Source organism: Periophthalmus magnuspinnatus, chromosome 14 (genome assembly GCF_009829125.3).
Source record: "Periophthalmus magnuspinnatus isolate fPerMag1 chromosome 14, fPerMag1.2.pri, whole genome shotgun sequence".
Classification (NCBI taxonomy): Eukaryota; Metazoa; Chordata; class Actinopteri; order Gobiiformes; family Gobiidae; genus Periophthalmus; species Periophthalmus magnuspinnatus.
Window position 1 is genome coordinate 15,534,912 of NC_047139.1, and position 16,825 is coordinate 15,551,736.

Sequence of the window (16,825 nt, forward strand, 5' to 3'; positions counted from 1 at the left end):
ATTAAAGGTAAACTAACTGAAAAACTAAACAAAGCCGGGATAGTTATTATTAGTTGGATATTGAAAAATTATTGGCAATGAACAAATGTGAAAAAAACAAAATTATGGTGGAAATTAAGGGACAAAGGCCCACTTTGTCATATTGACCATTATCTATTATTGGATAAGCTTCACTGTATAGGTTTTGACAGGTCCCCCCTCCTTTGGTTTAATTCATACCTTTATCACTGCCAGTGTGAGTTTTCTTTAAAGACAGCTATTCTAACTTTTCCACTACAGAGAGTTGTACTGCAAGGTTCTTCACTTGGTCCTTTTATTTTATATTTTTTATCAAACCCCCTTACCTGCACAGTCTGTGATGTCCAATTCTATGCTGATAATATGGTTATTAATTCAATCTAATATTACTGCTATTCAATACAACACAATTTCAGTACCACTCAATTAGACCTGTCACGATAATTAATTTATCGACTTATCGTTCAAAATGTGAAAGCTGGAACAATATATTTTGGGGCTCAGCATTTATTGTGTACACAGTTTGATTGCAAAAATGGGGAGATTTTTGCCATTTTTATGTAAGAAGGTCAGATTTGAGCCGTAGAATCAATTTCTATGGCTGATCATTAGTTCAGTCTGGTGTTTATTTGTTGGAGCTCAGGCCTTTTAATGAGACGGTATATTTAAAAACTGGTTTACTGGGACCCTCCTGCTTTGTGTCAGTGGCATAAAGTAGTTTTAGTATTATTGTTTATTGCAATATTTCTCCGTAGCACGACCAGGGAAAAACCTCACAGGGATTAACATTAAATGGTGAGTAAAATGGTCAGTGCCTATTACAATATTGTGAGTATTTTTAGTTAGTTCTGCCCTTGATGATTGCTAAGTAACATTTGTGGAATTACTTCTACGTGGGCTATAGCACATCTATTGCCCATGTCCAATCAGGAAATAAAATACAAATCACCAAAATTATTGAGCTAGGGAAAATTGTGAGAGAATTTGAGGAATACTGAGAATATAATTACGTTTACTATGCATTCATGACATTGCTGTCTTTCACATGCTTTCTAAGGGTGTTATGTAATGAGTTCCAGTCATCAGTGGCTAAAAGTTCAAACACATTGAACATTTTGAGGGTGATGAACTAGATTAGTTTAGTCATATAGCTGTATGTGTGGTGAGCAGGATAGAGGAAGGATCACAGGACCATTTTCACATAGCATGTTGCAAAACCTTTTGTATTTTTTGTAAGTTGTATTTATATTTGTATGGTTAGGTAATTTTGTTGAATGGCAGCACATGCTTATTCTTTTCTCTCTTTTCCTCAGACATATACCTGACAGAATGAACCTCCTGGACTATCCCATCCCAGAGCTGGATATGACCTTGCAGGAGGTGGGGCGGGTGCTGCAGCTCACACTCCCTCCTGATCTGTACCTGGAGTACAAAACCACACTGGATCAGCAGAGGCAGCTACTGGAGGATGCTCAGCAGAAACTAGCTTGCAGAGCGGCCGGCCAGGAGAACTGGGTGACGGAGCAGTTTAAGAAAGCCTTACTGTCATGTGCTGACCCCCTGCCCACCTCCACGGCCCTGCCAGTGGTCCTGCTGCCCGCCAAAGAGAAGGCTTGCTCCCAGCTGAGCAGGGCGGCCGGGCTGCTGTGGGCTGCAGCCAAGCTGTGCGCTGAGCCTCTGTTACTGGAGGGAAATGCTGCTATGGAGCGCACACAACAATCTGAGGCCTTCTCTGCCTGCAGGCTCCCTGGTACAGACCAAGACCAGTTTAAGGTAAACCTTTATGAGCTGCGCTAGAATACTGAGGCATAGGTCACCCACGTGATGTAATGGTGTATTACAGGTTTACCCGGACAGCCTCCATGCTATAGTGACATGTTCAGCTGGAGTCTTCCCTGTAGACATACTGTGGCGTCCCAGCCCTGAGGAGCCTATGAGCGCATGCTCCTTCACTCACATCTACAGTCAGCTGGCCCAGGTGATGGCTCAGCCCTGTGCTGGAGAGCACAATGGAGCTTTGACGGTCTGCAGCCTTTCAGGTCTGGACCGTAAGACCTGGGCAGGTATCAGGCAGCAGATCCTGGGCCAGGGGGGTGTAGCTGCAGAGGCGATGGAGGTTATGGAGAGCGCTGTGCTCGCTCTCAGTCTGGAGGAGAGGAACGCACCTACAGATCTGGCTGACATCCTTAATGCAGTGAGGCTGGGAGCAGAGGAGGGGCCCTGCCTCCGATACTATGACAAGGTATGAGAGCAAGCCTGAGCTAAGTACTCTTAAGGTGCATTTTATATTTCACATTTGTTTTGTTTTACAGGTGACTAACCTGGTGGTTTTCCGGGACAGCACTGCTGGGATGTTGTTTGAGCACACTGGAGTGGATGGGATGGTAGCCTGTCTTGTAGCTAAGGGGATCTACGATCTGTCTGAGACTGTGGACTTCAGTCGAGTCCATGGTGACTCTCCAAACCTGAATGGTTCTGTCACTTCTGTTGTGCCAGTGTCTTTAACACTGCCTTTAGAAGGTGTGAAATACCAACCAAGTTCAAACCGAAAACGCACTTACCCCATTCTCTCGTTCGATCTGCCCTCCTATCCTGATGTGCTAGCTACCCTCAGTGGGCACAGAGGCCTGTATGACGCCTGGATCACCTTCTCACTGCAGCTCTCCCTAAGGCAGACTCAAGGAGAGTCTGCTTCCAATCACATCCTGGTCACACCCACCCATATGCGCCACTATAAACATGGCCGATGTGACCCCACTTACTCACTCACCAGCCATTCACGCAGGCTGATTGATGCGATAGCCTCCAGTATGAGCCCTGATAACACAGTCCAGTGTACTTCAGAACTCTTACAGCTGTTCCATGTTGCATTTCTGGAGCACAAAGCCCTGATCAAAAACACTAAAAATGGGCGAGGAGTGGGCCCTCACCTGGCTGCTCTGCGGAGGTCCTTGCCCTCTGACAACCCTCTGAGGAGGTTCTTCGACCCCTTTGGCTGCCCCTCTGTGTATCTCTCAGGTACACTGCTGGACGGTGTGGAGTGCGTTGTTGGCAACGTTTATGCTCAAAACCAGCTCTCAGTAACATACTTTGGAAAGAAAGACAGAGTTCGCATTCTCCTGAATGCCAAAGGGACCTTTACTCAGACCTTGGACAATCTCAAGGAAAATATGAAGTCAAATCTGCAATTAATCCAGCTCATAGCGCTGAGGTATTCCATTGCCTGTCAGATGGGGGCTCTAGAATGTCTTCTACAAAAGGGTCAAACTGATAAAATGAATGGAGAACTTCGTTACACAGATTCCACACACAGTTCCAACATTAAGCAAAACAATCATGATTTTGCCCTTAACACCAGTCCTAACTACAAGTTGTTAATCCATGGGGGGGCTGGAGAGGACATGATGTTGAATCCCTTAGTAGTCAGCATTATTGAGTTTGCTTTAGAGACAGCTTTAACTGTTGGATCTCAGGTTCTCCAACAAGGTGGCAAGAGTGTAGATGCCGTTCAGAGGTCAGTGGAGGCACTGGAGAACTGCTTCCTGTTTAATGCTGGAAAAGGCTCTGTATTCAACAAGGAAGGCAAGCATGAACTGGAAGCTAGCATTGTAGATGGCAGATCCATGAAGTCAGGGTCAGTTGCATGTGTAGAGCATGTTAAGAACCCAATCAAAGCAGCCAGGAGTATTATGGATAAATGCCAGCATGCACTGCTTGTAGGACAGGGGGCCGAGGAGTTTTGGCAGGGGCAGGGCGAGAAGGACAAGCCAGTTGATTCCAAGTATTTCCACACCTATATAAGGCATGGACAACTGACAGCCAAGCTCAGTAATGACAACTACCAGAAAAACAATCACCCTCAAACTGTAGGTGCAGTAGCTTTAGATGTAGGGCAGGATTTAGCTGCTGCAACCTCTACCGGTGGGCTTGTGGGGAAGTTAAAGGGACGAGTTGGGGATACCGCAGTGGTTGGAGCAGGCGTGTATGCGGACAACAGCTTAGCAGTCTCCTGCTCTGGTGATGGTGACATGTTTCTCAGGCAGTCAGTTGCACAAAAAATAGCTAGTCTCTACCACAACAAAGGGTATAGTCTCAGACAAGCTTGCAGGGAGGTGATAGAGGATAACCTAAAAGGAGTTTGTGCAGGGGTCATCGCTGTTGACCGCAAGGGTAATACCGTGATAGAAACTAATGCTGGTGTTATGTTCGTGGGGTCAATGATAAATGGTATTCCTCGAGTGGAAGCTTTTAGGCCCATAAAAAGTGTTTCACATGCAATTTGGGAATCGGATGAGCTTGTGGCATACCTGCATCCCAACCCTTGGACACCAGGCGCAACTATTTTGACCCGAAAAGCCTTAAGCGGGGCAAAGAGCATTTTCAGCTTACCACTACCTGACTATATGGTCATGCTTGAGGCGGCAAAAACTGTGTCACAGATGTTGTGTCAGAGGTTTGCAGCACAGCGGTGTTCTCTTGTTTTTTACCCATCACAGGACCATCCAGCACAAATCAGACTGCTGCCTCTACACGGTCTCTCCCCAAAGTGGCAGCCTCATCTAGCAGCCGATGAAGAATTCCACACTTGCGACCCTGGTTTTTGTACATCAAAAAGTGGTCCTAAATGGAACTCTGAAGAACTAACCAAAGTCCAGACTAGGATTAAAAAAGGCTTACCGACACCAAACGCCCCGCCTTGCTTCGACTTCCATGGCGACCCCGATTATGATGACCTCTTCAGCCGCATTGTCCGTGGAGTGCAGCCTCAGTGGAGAGTTTGGGAAGACAGCTCTCATGTTGCATTTCTGACCCCATACCCAAACACCCCCGGGTGCACAGTCATAGTCCCACGGAAACCTCTGCCAAGCGACATCTTCAGTCTAGACAATGCTGACTACAAGGCCCTGATCTTGGCCACTTATAAGGTAGCTCGACTTATCCAAGAAGGGATGCAAGCACGAGCTGTCGCTATGATCTTTGAAGGATTTGAGATTGACTATGCTCACACTAAGCTGATTCCTCTGCTGTCTGCTCCAAATGATGCCAAGCTAGGTAAAATACAAGTGGAATCCTTCGAAACCTACCCCGGATATGTATCATCGGTTGATGGTCCATGTGCCGATTTAGACAACCTGAAAACAGTTCACGCAAAAATCACCCAGTGCCGTCCTCCACATTCATGGCAGCTCCCCCAGTCACACGCAACAACCGCCATCAAAAGCGACTGGTACCGTAATCTGTTCCAAATTCAAAATACTCTCTTCCACAGCACTGTAGAGTATTTCCACAACAACTGCCAGTACTCATACGCCCTTACGCCTTTGACAACAGACACCATCTCTTCACCCATGGGTCTTGGCTCAGATTCTGAGCCCGTGTCGATTAACCTCTTAGGTCATGACGTCTATCTGGCTGACTCCATGCAGTTCGTCCTCGAATATTTCCTTCGATTCCAGGATGATCTTCCGGGGGCATACTATATATCTCCCAGCTTCAGAGGGGAAGATCCAGACAACACACATTTGAACCAGTTCTACCATGTCGAGTGTGAACTGCTAGGCAATATGGACAATGCCATTTCCATTGCAGAGGGATACATCGCTCATCTGACCAAAGCCATGCTGAAAAAGCACTCCGATATCATTCTCAAAACAGCAGGTAGCCTTTCGCACACCACAGCTCTGCTCAGTAAGCTGGAAGGAAAGAACTCACTACCAAGGGTGTCACTGGACGAGGCCATTCCCATGATGACCTCTCCTGACTGCCTAGAGTGGGTGCAAGACGGCCAACCGCAATTTGGTCGAAAGCTCACCCGAAAAGGTGAGCATCTTTTGATAGAGAAGTTTGGTGGCGCAGTGTGGTTAACTGAAATGGACCACCTAGCTGTTCCCTTTTACCAAGCATATGTTGAGAGTTCAGGAAGAAGAAAGGCCAAAGCTGCAGATCTCCTGATCGGACTAGGTGAGACAGTAGGTTTAGGAGAACGTCATTCCTCACCAGCTCTGGTACAAGATTCCCTCAGACACCATGCTGTGCCCGAGGATTCGTACAAATGGTACATAAGCATGAGGCAGATCAAGCCCCTCCTCACCAGTGGATGGGGCATGGGGACTGAGCGCTTCCTGTGCTGGCTGCTGCAGCATGACGACATCAGGGATATGCACATAATCCCGCGAATGAAAGGAACCAAGTACATGCCCTGAGTCTAAATATATCCAGAGAAAAAAATAACAATATCCAAATCCCATATATGGCATTATCAGTAGGTGTGTTCACACCTCAAAACAAGCATTACTGCTAGTTTGCAAGATTCACTGTATTTGATATATTTTAGGTTTTCTTAAATCACAGGTACAAATTCTGCACAATTTTAAAGTCCATAAATCAATACTAGAATCGTTGTGAGAATTTCTGCCATCAAATTGCATTAATTACAACTTCATGCTAATACTAGCATGTAGGGGCATGTTGCTTAACAGCTAGCTTCAGTTTTGTTTTGTTCTTTTCATGGCAATTCCCTCTGCTGTTAGTAGAGGCAAAACAATGTGTATTTTCTATACATTAGCTTTATTTGAAGTTCTAAAACACGAAAAGTAAAGGTATTCAAAAGCAAAGACCAATAAAAGCATGAATAATGCAATGCAATATTTGTATTTTAAAATATTCCCTGTTGCACAAATGTGTGTGTGTGTGTGTGTTGTTTTTTTTTTTTTTTATGGTTTAATAAAGGCGCAATGTGCAACTTTTCTTGTGGAGTCTGCTTCATGCTATGGCTAAGTCACAGGCCAGATCTGTGGAGAGGCAAGTAAGCTCATGGTGTCTTTAACAGTATTTTTATGTTGATATGCACTGAAACGGAGCAAAGGATAAGAGTTAATTTTCCATTGTTTCCATACTACCTCAACAAAGCAACGCATTTTACAAACTGATATCGTGCAAATCATAGTAAATAATACAAAGTTAGCCATTTTGTTTGACCTGGGATTGTTTGACTTTTTGAACTTCATTATTCATTAGTGTGACCTATGCTGATAAAGTATGTTTTCTTCCACTTTACATTTATGTAAGAATGCATGTGATCTGATTATGATTATTATGATTACTATGTGAATTTGTGCAAATGTGCATTTTGATTATCTTTCCATCATACTGACATATTGTCTATGTATTCTGTGATTTCTTATGTATTTAAAAAGAATTAGTAGAAAAGGTAGAAAAATTCGAAGTAGAGGTCCAAGAAATTATTCAAGTAAGAGTAAAAAAGTCCATCTATCCATTTTCTTCCACTTATTCGAGGCCGGGTCACGGGGGCAGCAGTCTAAGCAGGGACTCAGATTTTCCTCACACCAGACATGTCCTCCAGCTCCTCTGTTGGGACCCCAAGGCGTTCCCAAAAAAGCTGAGAGACATAGTCCCTCCAGCGTGTCCTGAGTCTTCCCCAGGGCCTCCTCCTGGTGGGACATGCCCGGAACACCTCCCCAGGGAGGCATCCAGGGGACATCCGAAACAGATGCCCGAGCCACCTCAACTGACTCCTTTCGACGTGTGGGTGCAGCGGCTCTACTCATGTGTGACGAGCTCCTCACCCTATCTCTAAAGGTGCACCCAGCCACCCAGAAACCCATTTTGGCTTTTACATCCACGAGCCCCTGGCTGAGCCTAGAAATTCTGTCCATAAATACAATGAATGGAACCAGTGAGAGAGGACAGCCCGTAACATCTGATTTATAATTTGTGAATGTAATATGAAAACAAACAAAAAATGAAAACATCAAATTAAATTAAAACATTAAATAATGTTCAAAATCAGGTATTTTTAAAGGATAGACAGAAAATGAGAAAAACTAAATCATATCTGAAGTAGCAGTGCAAGAAACACAAGTGTTCAGTAACTGTGTAAATGTAATGGAGTACTACCCACCTCTGCATGTGGGAGGGACAGCAGTAAAGTGGATTGGTAAATAACAGTCAGCATTTCCTCATTGAGGCCAGACTCTGTGCTTTCACTGGGACTGAGTGAGCCTCTCTCTGTGTGCGTTCTTCTGCTACAGCTGACCAGACCACCACAAAGTGACCAGCACAAAGTGAAAAGTGACCAGCACTGCTCTCACAGCATCAGGTAAGCGTGCTTTGTACCTGTGTCCCCCTCTGTGCTCTAGTCCCTGTGCAGAGGTCCTCAGCTTTAGGTTTACACAGAGCCCATATTACGCTGATCTATGTTGTAATATTTCCTCATCACAAAACATACCTGGAGTTGTTGTGTTACATTCATTCATGTTTAACACACAAAACTTGCATATTTAGGCTGAGTTCTTCTTTCAAACAGAAAACATTCTGTTCCACCCTGTGAGGTCACGTGGTAATGCAGGAAGTGCTCCACTGTATTTTTAAACTCCATACACCTTCATTAGAATCATGGATACTTTCTGCCCTGGAATTGCCAATTCCTACTAAACAAAAGCTAAAAGACGGTTAACTTGAAAGCTACTACTTCATGACATCACAATGTGGAATAGAGCATTTTGTACTTTGGAGATGTAGACATCTTAATAATGCAGGATTAGTCAAATGTGTGAATAAAAAAAACTCCAGGGATGTTCTGATGAGGTTACAAAATTATAACATGGCTAAAAGCTTGTGCATAATGTAGAACCTTGAGCAATATAAGACTTTTAATGTACAATCTCTTTGTTATTCAAACTCTAAAACAAGCACATTTATATGTGCTGGAGTATCCAGGTTTTGGGTCTTATTCCGGTTATGACAGTATTCTTTCTTTTTTTTTTTTTTTCCTTGTTTATGTATGAGATGAGAGAAACCAGGATATACTCACATCCCTGTACATGAGTATCCTGGATACACAGCGTGGGACCTATTTGTCAGTAAAAAGCTTTCCTTATAAGGTGTTGAAAAACATGGCTGACAGTGCATAGGGAAAGGTATTGTACAGTGTCTTGTACAGTGTTTTGCAATATTTTAAAATATTTAAAAGCCCTGGTCAAAGTTAGGAAAATTGAGGTTCCTGTTACTTCAGTTCACACAACATGCTCAGTACTGCATTTACATACTGCAGTGGGCCCGGCTAGTTACAGTTTAGTTCATTCTCTATGGGGAATTATTGCCATGATAAAATAAAATAAATCAATATTTAAAGATCAGGTAGTGGACAGTGAGTTACAGATGGATAGTCATTCATCACATACAAAGTACAAAGTCAGTATGGGACACTCATTACATCTACATGTACAGAAGTCCAAGTGAACTAAGCAACCAAATTCAAATCACATTTGCTCCAAAACTTTGCCCCAGTCTACATGCTGACACTGTGTAAAAATGTTCTCCGACCTCATTTACTTGTCTCAGTGTTGTTCCCTCATCCCTCCGTGCTCCCATGTAGTTTTCATTTGATTGGTAGATCACATTATCAGTGATTTTGCCTTTACCTTAGTGCCGTCATCTGCTAGCTAGTGACCTGTGGGTCAGGTGTGTGCCCGGGCATAAAGGCTCCACACCGTCAGCGCATTGCATTAATGGTAGGATAGTGGTCAGGGTTTCTACATTTGATATAAATACAGAAGACATTAAATATGACGCAAGATATATGGAATTATGTAGCAAACGGTTAAATAACTCAACAAAATATATATTTTTATATTTTATATTCAAATGCTTAAAGTATATACTCTACACTAACGCTGGCTTTCTCTCAATGAGCTTTATGATGAAGTCACATGAAACAGTTCAAATAAAACAAGCTTTGAATTAGTTTGTTTTTTGTTTCCGTGTTCTGACTGACTGGTCCTGACTAGAATCAGGAAGTACAAGCACGTAAGTCCTGTGCTCAGGTCTCTGCACTGGCTCCTGTGGCTCAGAGAACAGACTTTAAAGCAGCTCTGCTTGTGTTAAAAGTCTCTCCATGGACCAGCACCAAAGTACATCTCCAACATGTTTATCATACAGGTAAGTGGACTCAAATGGAACACAAAGTGAGCAAACCAAAGGTCTTAGAAACTACATCAGAAGGTGTCCTTTTAACAGGTAATTCAGAATATGGTAAATCAGGTAAATAAACAACTGAGGAAAGAAGTCTTATTTAATATCAAAGAAAACCTCATCCAAGACTGGGAATTCAAAAAGGGGACAGGCAACTCAAACAGAGAGAAACACACGTTCAGAATTTCAGCTGGGTAATACAAATACAGGGCTTGATAGTTGCTTTTGTCTGTTCAACAATCTAGCAAGAACTAACTGAACAGAAGCAGTATATATAGGCTGCCCTGAGCTGATTAACACAATGAGAGGCAGCTGCTGGGAAACCAGGGAGGTAACAAAAGAAGGGCTGGAATAGGCTGAAAAATGGAGCCGGACTGAGGAAAAAACAAGCAAACAGGTAGAACTATGACAATGTTAGTGCCATATGAACCATCTCACACTATGCGGACTTCAGGGACCGGCCTCCTGCTGGTGCCCAGAGTGAGGACTAAACATACTTTGACAATGTTTAAATCCAGGCTCAAAACGGTTCTGTTTAGCTGTGTATCTAAGATAAGATAAGATATGCCTTTATTAGTCCCACTGTGGGGAAATTCCAGTATTGTACCGCACAGTTAAAGAACAGAAGGAAAATGGTACATGCAACAAAACAAGATAATAGATAAATAGTTTAAAATAATTTTAAAAATCTACTTAAAAATAAACTAAAAATAGACTCTAATATAACATCTTCGTAAAATGACTTAAGTATTGCACATAGGTATGGATGAATGACACATGTTCAGTGTTAACAGTGTTCATTGTACAGTCTGACAGCAGCAGGAAGGAAAGACCTGCGAAACCTCTCCTTCACACAGCGAGGGTGAATCAGTCTGTCACTGAAGCTGCTCTCCAGGGCAGACAGAGCATCCTGCTGGGCCATGAGTCTCATGGCCCAGCATAGAAATTACCTTAGCCAGGACCCTCCTGTCCCCCACCTCCTGCACTGAGGCCAGAGGACAGCCCAGGACGGAGCTGGGGACTGAGCTATGACTGAAAGGTTTTTATTTGGCACTCTTCTCCTTTAATGTTAATTTTATGGTGATTATTTGTGATTATTTATGTTTTGATTTGTGTGATTTTAATGTCTTTCTTATTCTGTAAAGCACTTTGAATTACTTTGTGTATGAATTGTGCCCTACAAATAAACTTACCTTGCCTTGCCTAATTTGGCCTTAATTACTCACTGGATTTTTATAGAACCTTTCAAGACACCCAAAGCTGGTTTACAGTACATTATTTATTCTCTCCACACTCGGTGGTCATAAGCTACTATTGTACACAGCTGCCCTGGAGCTGTCAATTTGCACCTTTGGTCCCTCTGACTACCACCAACAAGGTAGTTAAGACAAGGTGGTGTAAGTGTCTTGCCTAAGGACACAACACTGGATGATACATTTACTACTATACTGGTTAGTGTAATCAGTCTTGGATTAGTTCTGGTTTAGGACTTGTAGAGGAGTGGTATAGTGCTACTTTTGTCCAGGACCTGGTTTAGTCCTGTTTCTAATTCAAGTGGGCTTTGCTCACCAACGGGCTTCAGTAGTGTTTACCTTTCTGTGACAAATAGCCAGCCTCTGAGAAAGATCAAAGCAGTCTGGGCTTTGTTGGGATATTAGAGTTCCAGAGCTCCGGGACAGAGGACGGGATGATTTATGTTAGTCCCATTATTATTATTGTATCTGTGTCTTTTTAATCAAATGCATTCACCATATTTTTTTAGTTTATGGAAAGTTGAGCTGTCAGCCAGACAGTAGTTTTAAAATAAGCCTAAACAGTAATAATAATTATTGGGAACTATACCCTTGCGTACAAAAATGTCTGATGATGCATTTGTTTTTTTACAGTGCCAAAAGTCAAAAGTTTGGACATTGTCATTCAAAGATGTCTTTATTTATGTTTACTACTTTCTACATTTTATATACATACAGAAGACATCAAATAGATGCAAGCTATATGGAATTATATGGCAAAAAAAAGGTGAAATAACTTAAATAAATCTTTTATACAGTTTATATTCCAATTCCAGTTTATTTTTTGTTTATATACTCTACTCTAAAATCTACAATGTAAATAATCATGGAAAAAAGAAAAAGTTTGTCCATTAGCTTTGGTTTGTTTTTAATCATCAAAAATATAATGTTGATGAAAACTAACTTAAAATTACTGACATTGTTTAGTCCTATAGTCCAAACCTAGAAAGTAAGCTACAGTTACTCCATACAAAATGGTAATGCCATCCACCATGTCCTTTCAGAGGTGTAAAAATGTAATTCAAGCTGTGAAGTGTGACACCAGCCCTGACCACCAGAGGGCCGCAGAGATCCATTCTAACCAATCACTTTTACTTCTATAGGGTATTAGCTGCTAACACAATATATACCATGTTAAGTTTTTCTGTTTTGAAAATCGTATATTCATTGAAAACGACGTATTAACATGTTTTATAAGTTTCATTTTTGTTTTTGACACGCTGAGTTCCCACTTCGTTTGCTCTCTGTGCTAAGTCACACCCCCTTCAGAGCGCCATCACAACACAATCAGCGTGCATCCTGCCAGTGAAACTACTGCACATCGCATCAGGTTTGTCAAGTTGCTATATACAGTTTTGTTTCATGTTTTTGCATATTTATGGAGAATTGTCGTGTGGGAGCATGAGTGACATAGGATTGTGGGCTGAGCATTGGACAGAATCTTACAGCAAACTGTTTAAATAGGACCTGGGAGAGCTTGATAAATTACTCAAACATGCAAAGATGATGTCTAAAACCTTCAGACATATTTTTGATGAGGGAACATTATAACATAGAAAACTCATTACGTTATAAAAACATTATATATTTAACAAACATTGAATCAAAGAACTCAGGTAAGTAAAATAGATGTTATTTTAATCTACTTCCAAGGGTATAGATAATAAAACAGTGTATTGTTTATAATACATTTGCTGCCCATAGGCCGACACAACAGTGAGAGACCTGTCCCCGTCCTGAAGGCGTGACCCTCTCATTCATCGGGGTGAACTCCAACGCAAGGCGGCTGAACCGAGGGGTAATGAGCAAGCCCACACGCCTGAAGCATTTTCTGTCCCCCTGGACCTGTTTGCCATGGGTGACCCTACCAGTGGCATGAAGCCCCCAACAACATAGCTCCCAAGACCTTGGCAAAACCTAAAATGTAATGACATAAACTAAGTTTTGATGAAAAAGTACTCTTACCTTACATGCATTTTAAGCAAAACACTTGTGGGTCATCCAAACATTAGGCCTAATTCATGTTATTAATGTTTGAGATTAAATTTTGGCTGCCATGTTTCCTGCCAGTCTACCTTAGGGCAGCTGTGACTATACAGAAATGACACCAGGAGAGTGTAAATGGTAAAGTGACCTGAGCCTCTGGAAAATCAATATATAAGATGTCCTTATTAACTGAAGCGAAGTCCTGCATGAGCATGATACAGGTCAAAAATGAATGTTTCACGCAAAGAGGTATTGTTCAAAATGTAGATAAAACTGTTTATTTTGGTGTCATATAGGCCTATCATTCTTGTTCAATATATGAAAAATGGAACTATATATTTTTGGGGCTCAGTGTTTATTGTGTGTGTAATCTCTTTATAAAAGTGGCGAGATTTAGGCGTTTTTTTGTTTGTTTTTTTTTGTAATACAATAACATTAGAGCTGTAAAAGGTTCAGTGAGTCACTATGGCTAATTATTGCTATGCATTTGTTTCAGCTAATGCCTTAATGACATTGTCTATTTTAAAATGGTTTACTAGGTTTATCTTGCATTATTTTTATTGTAGCAGTGGCATAAAGTAGTTTCAGTATTATTGTTTATCACAGTATATATCTGTAGTGATATACTGTACTTCACATTATGTTATTGTGACAGGCCTAGTGTGAAATTTAAAAATTATTTAACAAAATATTCTCAGACAAAATTTTTATAGGGAAATAAGGAGATATGACAAAGGATAACTATAACATGGATCAGATGAAAGTGTTTATAAATGAAATACAACAATTTACTATGCAAAATGGACAATAAAAAGGCAAAAAACAAAAAAACCACACTACCTCAGTGACTCTCTTTATGATTTATTTGTCTCATTGTTTGTTTGTTTATTTGTTTGTTTTTCTCATTAATTTAGATTTTAGATGTCTTTTCTGTTTACATTGTAATTACGTCTACAAACACTTCCTCCAACTCTTCCAGGGGGATCCCAAGACATTTCCAGGCCAGATGAGAGACCTAGTCCCTCCAGCATGTTCTGGGTCTTTGTCAAGGCCTCCTCCTGGTGAGGTATGTCCAGAACACCTCCCCTGGGAGGCGCCCGATCCACCTCAGCTGGATGCTCTCAACAAGACACCTCCAAATCTGAGGCCTTGGTTCTTGACTGGAACAAGGTGGTGCCCTCTTCAGGTGAGCGGAAAGCCCCTACCTCAAGTGGAGGAGTTCAAGTATCTCGGGGTCTTGTTCATGAGAGAGGGAAGGATGGAGCACGAGACTGACAGGCGGATCGGTTCACCTGCAGTGATGCAGTCCTGTATCAGACTGTTGTGGTGAAGGAGTCCAAAGGCAAAGCTCTCGATTTACCATTCAATCTAAATACAGTATGTTATGTGTTAGCAATTAATACACCATAGAAGTGTAATACCCCATCTTTAATAAAACAGACCCTGGTCTGGTCATGTGACTGGGTATGGCTATGTGGTGTGGCCTGTGCGCACACACAGCTGCAGATTGGACTCCTCTGTGACTCAAGACGTCTTAATGAAGAACCAAGATGAATTAATGATGGCACAGAATGGAGCTGCAGGCTTTAATTACACCACACACATTAACACGCACACACATACACAAGCATGCACACACACACAATGAGATCACAGGCTCCAGAGCACGACTGGGGCTGTAACACTAATGAAGCACTGTGTACGACATGATTTCAACTCATTATAATTCATGATTTAGATGTCCATGTCTGCTGGTTTGAGTGGCCGACTTTATATAAAAATGTTTACCAAAGGTAATCGCTTAATTAAAATATATATAAACTTAAGCTGTTTCCTCATTAACTTGTATTTTTACCTTTATATATATATATATATATATATATATATATATATATATATATATATATATATATATATATATATATATATATATATATATATATATATATATATATATATATATGCATACACATATAAGTACTATAGATAGCATCTAATGGTGATATGTGAGAATGCAAGTGCACGTGACAGAGTTCATGTTTTTCTAATTAAGCTATTAGGTTTGGTAAACATTTTTTATCAGTTAAGTTGAATAACAAAGTTGAAAAATACAGGTAGTATCAGAGTTTTAAAATGGAATGTCTCTGTCTATGTAAGTAACACAAAAAAGCAATCCAAAATGCAGTTTGTACTTTATGTAATATAATAAAGGTGTTACCATATATTTGTATTTGTCAACATGTTTTATCATAACTATGGCATATATAAGACCTTGTTTACAGTACGGTTGATAGTGCCTTACCTCTACAGATGTCACATCTGCTGCCCGTGTCCAAACAGGAAGTACAATGACTTATAAACCTCTCATAACTGTAAAACTAAGAGAAATGACTGAAGATCATTAGCAAAATATGAACTATAATCATCTGTGTGAAATGAGGAACTTGTCATATTCACTTTAACCTGAAGAAGATAGTGCGTTTGATGAGGGGACACACTGTAACACAGTTGGATGCTCAGAGAAGTGTTGGGCAGAACAAAGACAAAGGACCGTAAAGGAAACAGGAAAAGGGTGTGGCCGCTCCCTGCTGTTTGAATAATTCACCACTCTGTGTGTGGGGCGTAGTCCACAGATGGTGCCCCGTAAAGCCCCAAGTATTCAGAACAATCGGTATTCTGCATTATGTAACATTACACTATATAGGGACTGGTTTATAATTTCACTCAAAAATCTTGGTCCCAAACCCCCTTTCCGATCAATGTATAATGAACAAATACTTCTGTTTCAAGTATATCTTTATGTGCAATTTGAAGTCCTCATTTGGGGGGCCTGCAGCTCCATCAAGGTCCAAACCACACTGAGATAGAGGAACTAATTCTGTATTGATACTTTGCAGAGACATAACGCTGGGCGTGTTCCACATGTATGTCTATGATGGAATGTTCAGCAGTTACCATGGAGAGACACTGCACACATTATCAACACTGGCAAAAAAGTTTTAAAACCTTCTGAAAACTCAAGTAAAAATACAATTTTCAGGAGCCTGCGATCAATACAAGCATTCACAGTCCTGTTTAGATGTTTGATTTTCAACAAAATGTGAGAGTGACTGAAAAACTGTTGGCTAATGCAATGTTATTTAAGAGGGACTTGTTGAACAGAACAAATCAGCTCGTTGTTGTAGTTCCAGGTAAATCAACTCTTTCTGGTCAGACGGTGTTAAAATAAAGGTCAGATTAAACTCTAATTTGAGTAACAGGGCTTCAGACAGAGCAGTGTCTAAAGTTAGCATCACAAACCCAGGGAATGTTGATGACATTAGTTGCAAAGTATCATTTGTCTGTCCTTTTGTTGCTCAGTTCCACAAACTAACTCATGGTCTTGTTTACTCAGAGGATATACACGAGGATCATCATGTCCACACATTTCAGTCCAGGCTTAGTCATGATTTAGTCTTGATTGGTTAGGTCATGGTTCATGCCAAGTTACAAGTCAGATCTGTGGAAAGGCAAAAAGAAAAATTCAAGAAATTGTT

At 41.2% G+C, this 16,825-nt stretch overlaps 1 protein-coding gene across 1 annotated transcript; it reads left to right on the plus strand.

Moving 5' to 3' along the window:
- Positions 1-1,333: 1,333 nt before the first annotated feature.
- On the plus strand, positions 1,334-6,254 carry si:ch211-256m1.8 (uncharacterized). The gene is made up of 3 exons (XM_033977753.2): positions 1,334-1,791; positions 1,862-2,260; positions 2,331-6,254. Exons 1-3 carry the CDS (start codon positions 1,348-1,350, stop codon positions 6,219-6,221), a joined length of 4,734 nt encoding a protein of 1,577 aa, XP_033833644.2. The 5' UTR covers positions 1,334-1,347; the 3' UTR covers positions 6,222-6,254.
- The last annotated feature ends 10,571 nt before the right edge of the window (positions 6,255-16,825 follow it).